This window comes from Bombina bombina, chromosome 4, assembly GCF_027579735.1.
Source record: "Bombina bombina isolate aBomBom1 chromosome 4, aBomBom1.pri, whole genome shotgun sequence".
NCBI classification, from domain to species: domain Eukaryota; kingdom Metazoa; phylum Chordata; class Amphibia; order Anura; family Bombinatoridae; genus Bombina; species Bombina bombina.
The window spans coordinates 303,154,515-303,167,779 of NC_069502.1; the positions used below are offsets into that span (position 1 = coordinate 303,154,515).

Below are 13,265 nucleotides of genomic sequence, written 5' to 3' on the forward strand. Positions count from 1 at the left end.
GATATAGATTATACATACATCCTAAAAAGGGCTAATTAGCCCTTTTAGGATATGCACTTTAACAGATTTAATTAAAACCAAACAATGTATGATGCCAAACAGCTGTAGAAGCAAAGACTATTGGCTTTAGGTTTGTAAACTGGAGTAAAATAAGTGGGGGAGGGGACACACAAAACTTAATTATAACAATGACAGACTTCAACTAGAATGGTCATACTACAAAGAGTCCTCAGTAGACAAGCAAATTATGGCAAATAATTATGGCAGAAAATAATCCAATTATAGCAATATATTTCCACACACATAAGGATTAAACTTGAAATACATGGAAAACTAAACAGAAAATAGAGATGCATTTCTGTGCATTCAAGAACATAAAATGGCAGATAAAAAAAAAAAAAACACACACAAAAGGATTCCAAAGAAGTAACTAGTTTTTTTTGTTTTGCTCATGACACTTGTTTCTATTTTAATGCCGGCTCCAAAAAATAGTTTGGTCCATAGTTTGAGCATTCCCTACTAAGCTTCTTAAATATTCCACATGGCTCCAAAGGTTTGTGTTTACATGCGTTTTGAGCAAATTTACTTGGGAAACAATTTAAAAAACAAAAAAAACAAAACCACCACATTCAATCTAAAAGCTATTTTAACTTCTATTTGGTAATTAAATGCCAATCAGGCTGACATAACCACATTTGAGATTTTGGTTACACACACACACACTAATATAATATTTTATATACTGCTTTTTTAAAGAGGAAATCATTGAATAAAAAGTACTTTATTTTTTGCTTAAAGGGACAGTCAACTCCAAAAAGTTTGTTTAAAAAGATAGATAATCCCTTTATTACCCATTCCCCAGTTTTGCATAACCAACACAGTTATACTAATACACTTTTAACCTCTGATTACCTTGCATCTAAGCATCTTCTGACAGCCCCTGATCACATGGCTATTTATTTATTGACTTGCATTTTAGCCAAATTAGTGCAGTGTCACTCACAACCTACAGGCATGAACACAATGCTATCTATATGGCACACATGAATTAGCTGAGTCTTGTTAAGAAAGGCAAATAAAAAAAGCGTGTGATAAGAGGCTGTCTGTAGTGGCTTACAAACAAACAGAAAATTTAGAGGTTTAAATGTTACAAAGTATATTAATATAAAATTGTTGGTTGTGCAAAGCTGGGGAATGGGTAGTAAAGGCGTTATCTACCTTTTTAAACAATAACAATTTTGGTGTTGACTGTCCCTTTAAGCGAGCACTTTTTCTGAATGTAGATCTGCTACACTGTGCATTCTTCTCCCCAGTATCTTTTCAGCGGGTGCACCACCTGGCTAAAATGTTAGCTAACATTAAGCTAAAATAGCCTAATATTGAAAATGCTAAATTTGTATTACACAAATCATTATACGTGTTAAATTATGCAATTAATTTATGCTTTGGATAACAGAATTATATTAGAAAATATTACACTGCCCCCACCCGGCTATTTCAAAATGCCACAGACTGACAATTTTCTGTCGAGAACACTGCCATTAGTTATTTAAAAGGGACATTCCAGTCAATATAAATGCACATAGATGAATTAAATATTTGAGAATAAAAATATAAATTTGCACTATACGTATATTGGCAAAAATTATTCTAGTAAAAGTTATCACTGATTTAGTGTTAATTTTGTCTGCACGTACAGCATTGCTAGATATTCTCAGCACACAAGCATTTTAAAATAGTGCAGTTGCTTAGAGTGACAGTGGGGCTTGCATCATGTCAGCAATTAAATTGAGTCATTACCAGATCGTATAAGCACCTATGTTTTAAATGCTGGTGCATACTTAAATACACTTTTGAAACAACTAGCTTTTATTAGAAGCGTTTTTGCTAATACACGTATACTACAAAAATGCATCCATGTGGATTCCAATTTTGTCTGTAATGTCCCTTTAACCTTACTCTTGGTTTTAGAAGGATTCAGGCAGCTAAGTGAATGCTCTCAGAAAGCAGCTGACATAAGGAAGAATATGGTTAAAGGGACAGTCTACACCAGAATTTTTGTTTTAAAAGATAGATAATCCCTTAATTACCAATTCCCCAGTTTTGCATAACCAACACAGTTATAATTATACACTTTTACCTTTACCTCTGTAATTACCTTGTATCTAAGCCTCAGTAGACTGCCCCCATATTTCAGTTCTCTAGACAGACTTGAAGTTTAGCCAATCAGAGCTGTCTCCATTGTAAATTCACGTGCATGAGCTCAATGTTATCTATATGAAACATGTGAACTAATGCCCTCTAGTTGTGAAAAACTATCAAAATGCATTTGAATTAGAGGCGACCTTCAAGGTCTAAGAAATTAGCATATGAACCTCCTAGGTTTAGCTTTCAACTAAGAATACCAAGAGAACAAAGCAAAATTGATGATAAAAGTAAATTGGAAAGTTGTTTAAAATTACATGCCCTATTTGAAACATGAACGTTTTTTGTACTTGACTGTCCCTTTAAATCAAATACAGACATCAAGAGCCCCAAAATATTCTGCTATATCTACTTACAGGTGAAGATTAAACTTATTTTTAGAAAAGTGAAAAAAACATATTTAAAACCTACTTTGAGTATAACAAAAATAGTTTGACAGAATTAAATCATGTTCGGATTAGAAGTATATATTAAAATTTAATATCAATGAAAATGGAGGAAAAACAAAAACACAAACTTAACAAAAAAACATAAATTATAGTCTTTATTAACTGCACTTGTAACATTTACTGCTTTTCCCACTCCGCATACTGTAGTGTTAAATGATGGTCTGACAGAGGGTTCATGCCATGTGCAAAGAAATAACTGTACACCACTCATTTGTCTGCAATCGCCCTTGTAAACATAATCAAATACCTACAGAGTGGGCCAGTTGCAAAGTTTTATTTGTACATTTATACAGTAGTATACTTATGAACAAGAACCCAGATATTTCAAGCAGCAGTCTTACACAAGTTCAGAGTTGGAATAAGTCATTGGATACTAGCATTCAAACATAAAAGGTAGCTTTATCCATACCTTTAATACACATAATGCCCATGTTTGTTATACCAACACTGTATACGTTTGTTAGCCATAGAATAATCCCAGCTGCAGTGTGCATCTGCAGTTAATTATTTCATGGTTACCAAAAGCACATGTAGTGTCTTGTCGATTCAACTCCACATAAAAAACAAAACTTAAGTTAAATTTCCCAGACCTGCCTTGACGAGTTCCAATGATACTGGAAATTAATTTTAAAGACAGATGTAGCTACCATATGTAAATACTGAAATTTAACCCCTACAGACTTTTGGTACAGTAAACAAGATCTTCTTGCAGGCAATGTCACTTATGCAAGTTACTCACAACATGGGCTTCCTAAGTAGTGATTTGCTAAGGTCTTTAACTTCCTCTTGACTGCTGACTGTGTCATAGCCCAGGATGTCCATTGGAACCTGACAATATTCCTCTACCTGTCTGATCTGCATGTAGGTAAGCAGTGTCCTCCATGCACTAACAGCTTGGGTGGCATTACGGGCAGACACTACAAATGGTTTGGAGGAGTAACCTGAACCACTGGTCATGTTTAGAGAAAATTTCTCTATCTCTGGGCTCACAGAGAGATTCACAAATCCATATACCTGTCTTAATGTTTTGATGGGATCCACCACAAGGTCCTCATACCTGACCACCATGTAGTTACCCTTGAGCCAGCTCGGAGGATTTAGGGCAGTCCTCAGGGTCTTTCCCATGCTGCTACAGATCACTTCCATAGCTCCTATTGCATGGTAATCAGAACCATCCTTTTTATTAAGCTTGTGCCCAGGGTCTAGAACAGGGACCCTGCGGATCCTAGGATCCCTGCTGCGAACAACTTGTAAGCTCTCCCTGATCAAGCCATGTCTAGACTTAATGCGGGAGCTGGCCACTGCCCTGGGGTCCCTTACTAAATGAATGACCTTCAGGTCCAAGGAAGGGTCTACTACCAATGGAGCAAGCACATTAATGTCAAAGATCCTCACTCCTTTAATGACTATGGTGTTGTACTTATGGCACTCCTCCTCCAGTAGGCTTAGGCTCTGAGGTGCGCATTTCTTGCACACTTTGTCATCCACTAACCCCACTACATCCTTCTTATAGGCCGAGCAAATGGGCAAGGAGCAGACGACCTTGTTAGTGGCTGCCCCGAAAATGCCCAGCGTGGTGATGTTCTTAGCCCCCGCAGTGTTGTAGAGCTGTAGGGCAGACAAGTCACACCGGTAGAGGGCGCTAAGCAGGTCACGAGCAGCCCCCTGCAGAGACATGGCGTCCCCCGGGTATAGCTTTTGCCACACGTGCCACACTGGCTCATACAGGAAAAACACCTCCGGATTCTGGTTGAAAAGCTCCCCAAAAAAAGAAGATCCAGACCTCCAAGTGGTAAAGACATAGACCAGCTGCCTTTTCCTTGGAGGGGAGGGTCGGTAGAGATAGCGGATGTCTGAGCGTGTTTGGTAAGGAGTGTACTTCACCTGGTCGTTGCATTGCTGAGGCTCTTTGTGCCATTTATCCAGGAGGTTGAGCATGGTAAGTACCAGTAGCAGGATATACCCCAGGCACAGGATGATCGCCTTCCTGCGGAACACTTTCATCCTGGGGTTAGAGAAGATCAAAAGCCAAAAGGAAGGGAGCGGGTTCTACAGGGTCACTTCTTGGCCAGTGGTAACTGTTGCACGGCTACAACCATCCAGCAAAGTTTTTGAGACTTGTATATCATGCCGGGGGCAGCTTCCATAACACGACCCCCTCAGCGCACATCACCATACATGCAGCACATAGGCAGCCCTGCATCTCCTTGCTCGGCGTGCCCCCCTTGCTGATGAACATTTGTTTTGACTGCATTTCATAACGCGGTGATCATGACGCACAATATCTCCTAAGAAAATCCCAGAAAATGCAGTTTCCCGGATGCTTATAGCACAAAGTTCCTACAGCTTGCAACAACATAACATGGCATCGCTTAACTGGGGTCCTAGACTGCGTATCAGCGCCTACAAATATACAGTTCCACCAAATATAAGGTTCATTATTGCTCAGCAGTGCAAATGAATGTGCTTTTGCGGGTCCCGTCACGTAACAGCGCTTTATATAGCTTCTTCTGCTCAGAATAAATTAAACGCCTTGGGCTGGAAGCAGGAGAGGCGATAGCTGCTTATCCACTCCTCAGCCTAGCTAACACTGACAAGAAGCTCTCTTCAAGATGCCTAGATTGGATGTACGGAGTTGCTCTTATTGGTGTTGCCTGCCGTCAGTCAGAAAGCCCCGCCCTATGTGATTGCGGCTTGGATTATCGTTTGTGGTTCCCCCCCCCCCGTATGTGGGTGCGAGGGCTACAGAAGCTGCACGGTGCCTTAGGGTATTAGATTTTTTTTGGTTTGTTATTTTTTTGCGCTCACATAAATCTTATTGGTTACAACGCAATGCGTGGGTGTGTTGCTGCCCCCACTGACAACCAAGGGGTTAACCACTTCAGTCATGCAGCATTTGTTAAAGACATGTTGCTATGTCAAGAATTCATTCAAACTGCAGCCTGAGAAGTAGCAGACAAATAAAAAATAGTCACAATTTAATTGTAACCTTTTTAGTTCCACTGAAGGAAAACCCACAGTATCTTTCCTGATACTAACCCCACCACACTGGGTTTGGCTATACCTATACGTTGTATCGTACATCGTAAAAAAAAATAAAAAATACAAATACAAGAACTTTTTCTAGAATGAGATTTACGGCTTTTTTTCCCTTCAGGAGATCAGTGCAATGGTGGGGGGCTATAACAGGAAAGACCCTACTTATACTAAAACAGTTCTGGTCTTTGCTACTTAGCAGGCTGCAGTTTAAAGTAATTTAGGACACACAGGTGGATTTAAGCAACATGTCATTAGATAATGCTACATGACCAAATGGTTAACCCCTTGGTTGCCATAGATGACTGTAACACCTCTATGCAATGCATTGTATTGGCCAATGGGATTTATTCAACCAAAAAAAAAATGCAATACACAGAACAAATCAATTATCATAGAATATGTGTATATCTTCAAATATTAAAGGGACCTGATACCCATTTTTTTTTTCTTGATTCAGATAGGTCATACAATTTTGAACAACTTTCCAATTTACTTCTGTTATCTAATTTGCTTTATTCTCTTGGTATCCTTTGTTTAATGAGCAGTAATGCACTACTGGGAGTTAGCTGGAAGCCAATGACAATATGCATATATCTACAGCCACCAATCAGCAGCTTCTGAGTCTACCTAGGTATGCTTTTTAACATGGGATACAAAGAGAACAAAATAAATTAGGTAACATAAAGAAATTGGAAAGCTATTTAAAATTGCATGCTCTGTCTGAATCATGAAATAAAAAAATTGGGTTTAATGTCCCTTTAAGAAACCTAATGTAGGGTACTAATAGTATAATTTAAATGGAAGGAGAGATCAACAATTAAATATGCAAGTTCATTTCAATTTTAAACAGAAACATTTTTGCCATATATGTCATTAGCAAAAGTGCTTCTAGTAAAAAGTTATTGTTTTTCTGCAGCATAGGCGCAATATGCCGTGAGGGCCTGTGCACTAGTATTTAAATGCCATGTCTGCTCCGAGTTGGCAGTGGTGTGTATTCAGGGTCGGATTGGGCCGCTGGGATACCGGGAAAAATCTTGGTGGGCCGACAGGGGCAGCTGCAGTGTGTGGAGAGCAGAGTAGCAAAGCCGATATGCAAAGAATCACTCACTGTAGGAGGAAGTGCACCGTGCACTCTCACACATAAAGCTTAGTCGTGATGTCACAAGATACACGTAGATTCAAAACGAGGCTTTGCGTTTCAGCCTGAGCTGCCTGACCGGAAGCGGGGTTAGGAAGAGCAGAGAAGACATATAAACAAAGTCTATCTGTAGTGCGGGCAGCGGGTGAGAACAGGGGCATTTTGATTGTTATCTAATCTGATCATGGTGAATACTAGCAGAGAGTGGCCGGGCCTCATAAGGGACGCCGGGACAGCAGTGGTGGGGTGGTGACACAGCCACCAAAGGCCGGGGAGGAAAGAGGCAAGATCCTTATGGATAGCTTGGAGGACGCGACCTGTTTCCTTCTGATGATGTCAAGGTAAGGATATAAATGAGTCTCAGGGAGGGTTTGTAATTACATTTACTATAGGTTCCTGGTATTGTAAGTGCAGGGAAATGCATGTAGCGGGAGTTGTACTGTTGGGTATAAGGTTCAGTCGTATACTAGATAGTAGTGTCACTAAGTAATTTGTAAGGAGGTTATTACTAAATGACGGTCCCTGACAGGGCTGGATTGGGCCATGAGCCGGAGGGGGCGGGGCTGGGCCGGGCCATACAAATTTCCAGCGCCGGTCTGATTTCCCAGTCCGGCCCTGTGTGTATTGCATGTGTGAACTCTTAATTTGTGTCATACAAGTCACTGCTGACTCTCTGAGACGGCGTGGTCTTTGTGTACTGGTGCACAGGCCCTCACTGCATACGTGCCCATGCCGGTAAAAGCCTGTAATAATGTTTAGTAGTTTTGCTAATGGAAGTATATTGCAAAAATGTCACTATTTAAAATTGAAATGTACCTTGCATATTTCAGCTGTGACCTTTCTATCACTTTAAGTGTTTTGCTAATCAGCATTCAAAGTTTACTGTGTCATGGTAACAATTACAGCTAACCTCTCACACTGTCTCTACAGTTGCTAATAGGCTAACCCAGTTCATGTATATTGTACAACATACATATTGCTGCATTTCTCATAAAGCAAATCTTAAAGATAATAAGAGACTGAAATAAGGCATAACATATTATTCCATCTTGCAGTGTAGAGACAATATTTTAGACTAGCAACTAAAAGATATAAGGCCACATGTATGTACAGAGGATACCCATTTAAAAGCATATTCTAGCATAAAAAAATTAAATGCTTTTTTTGTATTTGTAAATAGTGATGTCGCGAATTGTTCGCCGGCGAATAGTTCCAGGCGAACATAGCTTGTTCGCGTTCGCAACGGCGGGCGAACATATGCAATGTTCGATCCTCCCCTTATTCGTCATCATTGAGTAAACTTTGACCCTGTATCTCACAGTCTGCAGACACATTCCAGCCAATCAGCAGCAGACCCTCCCTCCCAGACCCTCTCAGCTCCTGGACAGCAGCCATTTTAGATTCATTCGGAAGCTGCATTCTTAGTGAGAGGAGGGACAGTGTAGCTGCTGCTGATTTAATAGGGAAATTGATAGGTAGGCTAGTGTATTCAGTGTCCACTACAGTCCTGAAGGACTCATCTGATCTCTACTGTAAGGACAGCACCCCAAAAAGCCCTTTTTAGGGCTAGAACATCAGTCTGTTTTTTTTTTTTTTTTTTCCTGTGTAATCTAATTGCAGTTGCCTGCCAAGCCACTTGCCCAGTGCCACCACTCATATGTGGTGTAACAGTAGTGTAAATTAAAAAAAAAAACTTTTTTGACTGTGAAACATCAGTCTGCTTGTGTAATCTAATTGCAGTTGCCTGCCAGCGTGTGTGCCAGGCCCACTTGCCCAGTGCCACCACTCATATCTGTTGTAACAGTAGTGTAAATTTAAAAAAAAAAAAACTTTTTTGACTTTGAAACATCAGTCTGCTAGTGTAATCTAATTGCAGTTGCCTGCCTGCCAGCGTGTGTGCCAGGCTCATAGCGTATACTGTGCCCACTTGCCCAGTGCCACCACTCATATCTTGTTTAATAGTAGTGTAAGTGTACATTTAAAAAAAAAAAACTTTTTTGACTGTGAAACATCAGTCTGCTTTTTTGTGTCAGACTCACAGAGTATACTGTGCCAACTTGCCCAGTGCCACCACTCATATCTTGTTTAATAGTAGTGTAAGTGTACATTTAAAAAAAAAAAAAAATTTTGGACTGAAACCTCAGTCTGCTTTTTTGTGTCAGGCTCACAGCGTATACTGTGCCCACTTGCCCAGTACCACCACTCATATCTTGTTTAATAGTAGTCTAAGTGTACATTTAAAACAAAAAAAAACTTTTTGGACTGTGAAACCTCAGTCTCCTTTTTTGTGTCAGGCTCACAGCGTATAATGTGCCCACTTGCCCAGTGGCACCACTCATATCTTGTTTAATAGTAGTGTAAGTGTACATTTAAAAAAAAATGACAGGCAGAGGCAGGCCACCCCGCAGGTGCCGTCGTGGTTGTGGTGCTGTGATTCCCTTTGGCCCTAGAATAATGCCCAGTGTTCAGAGGCCACGTACCATGAACTTGAAAAGTTCTGAGGACATAGTTGACTTTTTAACACAGGACACCCAATCTTCTATAGCTTCCGCTCCGAACCTTGATGCACCATCCTCCTCCAGCTTATCTTCGTATACTGTGCCCACTTGCCCAGTGCCACCACTCATATCTAGTGTAACAGTAGTGTAAATTTAAAAAAAAACCTTTTTTGACTGTGAAACATCAGTCTGCTAGTGTAATCTAATTGCAGTTGCCTGCCAGCGTGTGTGCCATGCTCACAGCGTATACTGTGCCCACTTGCCCAGTGCCACCACTCATATCTGGTGTAACAGTAGTGTAAATTTAAAAAAACAAAACTTTTTTGACTGTGAAACATTAGTCTGCTTGTGTAATCTAATTGCAGTTGCCTGCCTGCCAGCGTGTGTGCCAGGCCCACTTGCCCAGTGCCACCACTCATATCTGGTGTAACAGTAGTGTAAATAAAAAAAAAAAAAACTTTTTTGACTGTGAAACATCAGTCTGCTTGTGTAATCTAATTGCAGTTGCCTGCCAGCGTGTGTGCAGGCCCACTTGCCCAGTGCCACCACTCATATCTGGTGTAACAGTAGTGTAAATTTTAAAAAAAAAAACGTTTTTGACTGTGAAACATCAGTCTGCTAGTGTAATCTAATTGCAGTTGCCTGCCTGCCTGCCAGCATGTGTGCCAGGCTCACAGCGTATACTGTGCCCACTTGCCCAGTGCCACCACTCATATCTGGTGTAACAGTAGTGTAAATTTAAAAAAAAAAAATCTTTTTTGACTGTGAAACATCAGTCTGCTAGTGTAATCTAATTGCAGTTGCCTGCCTGCCTGCCAGCGTGTGTGCCAGGCTCACAGCGTATACTGTGCCCACTTGCCCAGTGCCACCACTCATATCCCTTTGGCCCTAGAATAATGCCCAGTGTTCAGAGGCCACGTACCATGAACTTGAAAAGTTCTGAGGACATAGTTGACTTTTTAACACAGGACACCCAATCTTCTATAGCTTCCGCTCCGAACCTTGATGCACCATCCTCCTCCAGCTTATCTTCGTATACTGTGCCCACTTGCCCAGTGCCACCACTCATATCTAGTGTAACAGTAGTGTAAATTTAAAAAAAAAACCTTTTTTGACTGTGAAACATCAGTCTGCTAGTGTAATCTAATTGCAGTTGCCTGCCAGCGTGTGTGCCATGCTCACAGCGTATACTGTGCCCACTTGCCCAGTGCCACCACTCATATCTGGTGTAACAGTAGTGTAAATTTAAAAAAACAAAACTTTTTTGACTGTGAAACATTAGTCTGCTTGTGTAATCTAATTGCAGTTGCCTGCCTGCCAGCGTGTGTGCCAGGCCCACTTGCCCAGTGCCACCACTCATATCTGGTGTAACAGTAGTGTAAATAAAAAAAACAAAAACTTTTTTGACTGTGAAACATCAGTCTGCTTGTGTAATCTAATTGCAGTTGCCTGCCAGCGTGTGTGCAGGCCCACTTGCCCAGTGCCACCACTCATATCTGGTGTAACAGTAGTGTAAATTTAAAAAAAAAAAACGTTTTTGACTGTGAAACATCAGTCTGCTAGTGTAATCTAATTGCAGTTGCCTGCCTGCCAGAATGTGTGCCAGGCTCACAGCGTATACTGTGCCCACTTGCCCAGTGCCACCACTCATATCTGGTGTAACAGTAGTGTAAATTTAAAAAAAAAAAATCTTTTTTGACTGTGAAACATCAGTCTGCTAGTGTAATCTAATTGCAGTTGCCTGCCTGCCAGCGTGTGTGCCAGGCTCACAGCGTATACTGTGCCCACTTGCCCAGTGCCACCACTCATATCTGGTATAACAGTAGTGTAAATTAAAAAAAATATATTTTTGACTGTGAAACATCAGTCTGCTTGTGTAATCTAATTGCAGTTGCCTGCCTGCCAGCATGTGTCAGGCTCACAGCGTATACTGTGCCCACTTGCCCAGTGCCACCACTCATATCTGGTGTAACAGTAGTGTAAATTTAAAAAAAAAAAACTTTTTTGACTGTGAAACATCAGTCTGATTGTGTAATCTAATTGCAGTTGCCTGCCTGCCAGCGTGTGTGCTAGGCTCACAGCGTATACTGTGCCCACTTGCCCAGTGCCACCACTCATATCTTGTTTAATAGTAGTGTAAGTGTACATTTAAAAAAAAAATTTGGACTGTGAAACATCAGTCTGCTTTTTTGTGTCAGGCTCACAGCGTATACTGTGCCCACTTGCCCAGTGCCACCACTCATATCTTGTTTAATAGTAGTGTAAGTGTAAATTTAAAAAAAATAAAAATTTTGGACTGTGAAACATCAGTCTGCTTTTTTGTGTCAGGCTCACAGTGTATACTGTGCCCACTTGCCCAGTGCCACCACTCATATCTTGTTTAATAGTAGTGTAAGTGTACATTTAAAACAAAAAAAACTTTTTGGACTGTGAAACATCAGTCTGCTTTTTTTGTGTCAGGCTCACAGTGTATACTGTGCCCACTTGCCCAGTGGCACCACTCATATCTTGTTTAATAGTAGTGTAAGTGTACATTTAAAAAAAATGACAGGCAGAGGCAGGCCACCCCGCAGGTGCCGTCGTGGTGCTGTGATTCCCTTTGGCCCTAGAATAATGCCCAGTGTTCAGAGGCCACGTACCATGAACTCGAAAAGTTCTGAGGACATAGTTGACTTTTTAACACAGGACACCCAATCTTCTATAGCTTCCGCTCCGAACCTTGATGCACCATCCTCCTCCAGCTTATCTTCGTATACTGTGCCCACTTGCCCAGTGCCACCACTCATATCTGGTATAACAGTAGTGTAAATTTAAAAAAAAAAAACTTTTTTGACTGTGAAACATCAGTCTGATTGTGTAATCTAATTGCAGTTGCCTGCCAGCGTGTGTGCTAGGCTCACAGCGTATACTGTGCCCACTTGCCCAGTGCCACCACTCATATCTTGTTTAATAGTAGTGTAAGTGTACATTTAAAAAAAAAATTTGGACTGTGAAACATCAGTCTGCTTTTTTGTGTCAGGCTCACAGCGTATACTGTGCCCACTTGCCCAGTGCCACCACTCATATCTTGTTTAATAGTAGTGTAAGTGTAAATTTAAAAAAAATAAAAATTTTGGACTGTGAAACATCAGTCTGCTTTTTTGTGTCAGGCTCACAGCGTATACTGTGCCCACTTGCCCAGTGCCACCACTCATATCTTGTTTAATAGTAGTGTAAGTGTACATTTTAAAAAAAAAATTTGGACTGTGAAACATCAGTCTGCTTTTTTGTGTCAGGCTCACAGCGTATACTGTGCCCACTTGCCCAGTGCCACCACTCATATCTTGTTTAATAGTAGTGTAAGTGTAAATTTAAAAAAAAAAAAAAAATTTGGACTGTGAAACATCAGTCTGCTTTTTTGTGTCAGGCTCACAGTGTATACTGTGCCCACTTGCCCAGTGCCACCACTCATATCTTGTTTAATAGTAGTTTAAGTGTACATTTAAAACAAAAAAAACTTTTTGGACTGTGAAACATCAGTCTGCTTTTTTTGTGTCAGGCTCACAGTGTATACTGTGCCCACTTGCCCAGTGGCACCACTCATATCTTGTTTAATAGTAGTGTAAGTGTACATTTAAAAAAAATGACAGGCAGAGGCAGGCCACCCCGCAGGTGCCGTCGTGGTCGTGGTGCTGTGATTCCCTTTGGCCCTAGAATAATGCCCAGTGTTCAGAGGCCACGTACCATGAACTCGAAAAGTTCTGAGGACATAGTTGACTTTTTAACACAGGACACCCAATCTTCTATAGCTTCCGCTCCGAACCTTGACGCACCATCTTCCTCCAGCTTATCTTCGGGCACCTCTCAAGTTACCACTCGCCCGCCTGCCGCCACCACCAACACTAGCACCACAGCCGCTTCACTTGATCTGTCAGAGGAGTTATTTACACATCAGTT

At 41.0% G+C, this 13,265-nt stretch overlaps 1 protein-coding gene across 1 annotated transcript; it reads right to left on the bottom strand.

Moving 5' to 3' along the window:
* Positions 1 to 2,722: 2,722 nt before the first annotated feature.
* On the bottom strand, positions 2,723 to 5,249 carry CHST2 (carbohydrate sulfotransferase 2). The gene has a single exon (XM_053709003.1). It carries the CDS (start codon positions 4,656 to 4,658, stop codon positions 3,390 to 3,392), a length of 1,269 nt encoding a protein of 422 aa, XP_053564978.1. The 5' UTR covers positions 4,659 to 5,249; the 3' UTR covers positions 2,723 to 3,389.
* Positions 5,250 to 13,265: the final 8,016 nt, after the last annotated feature.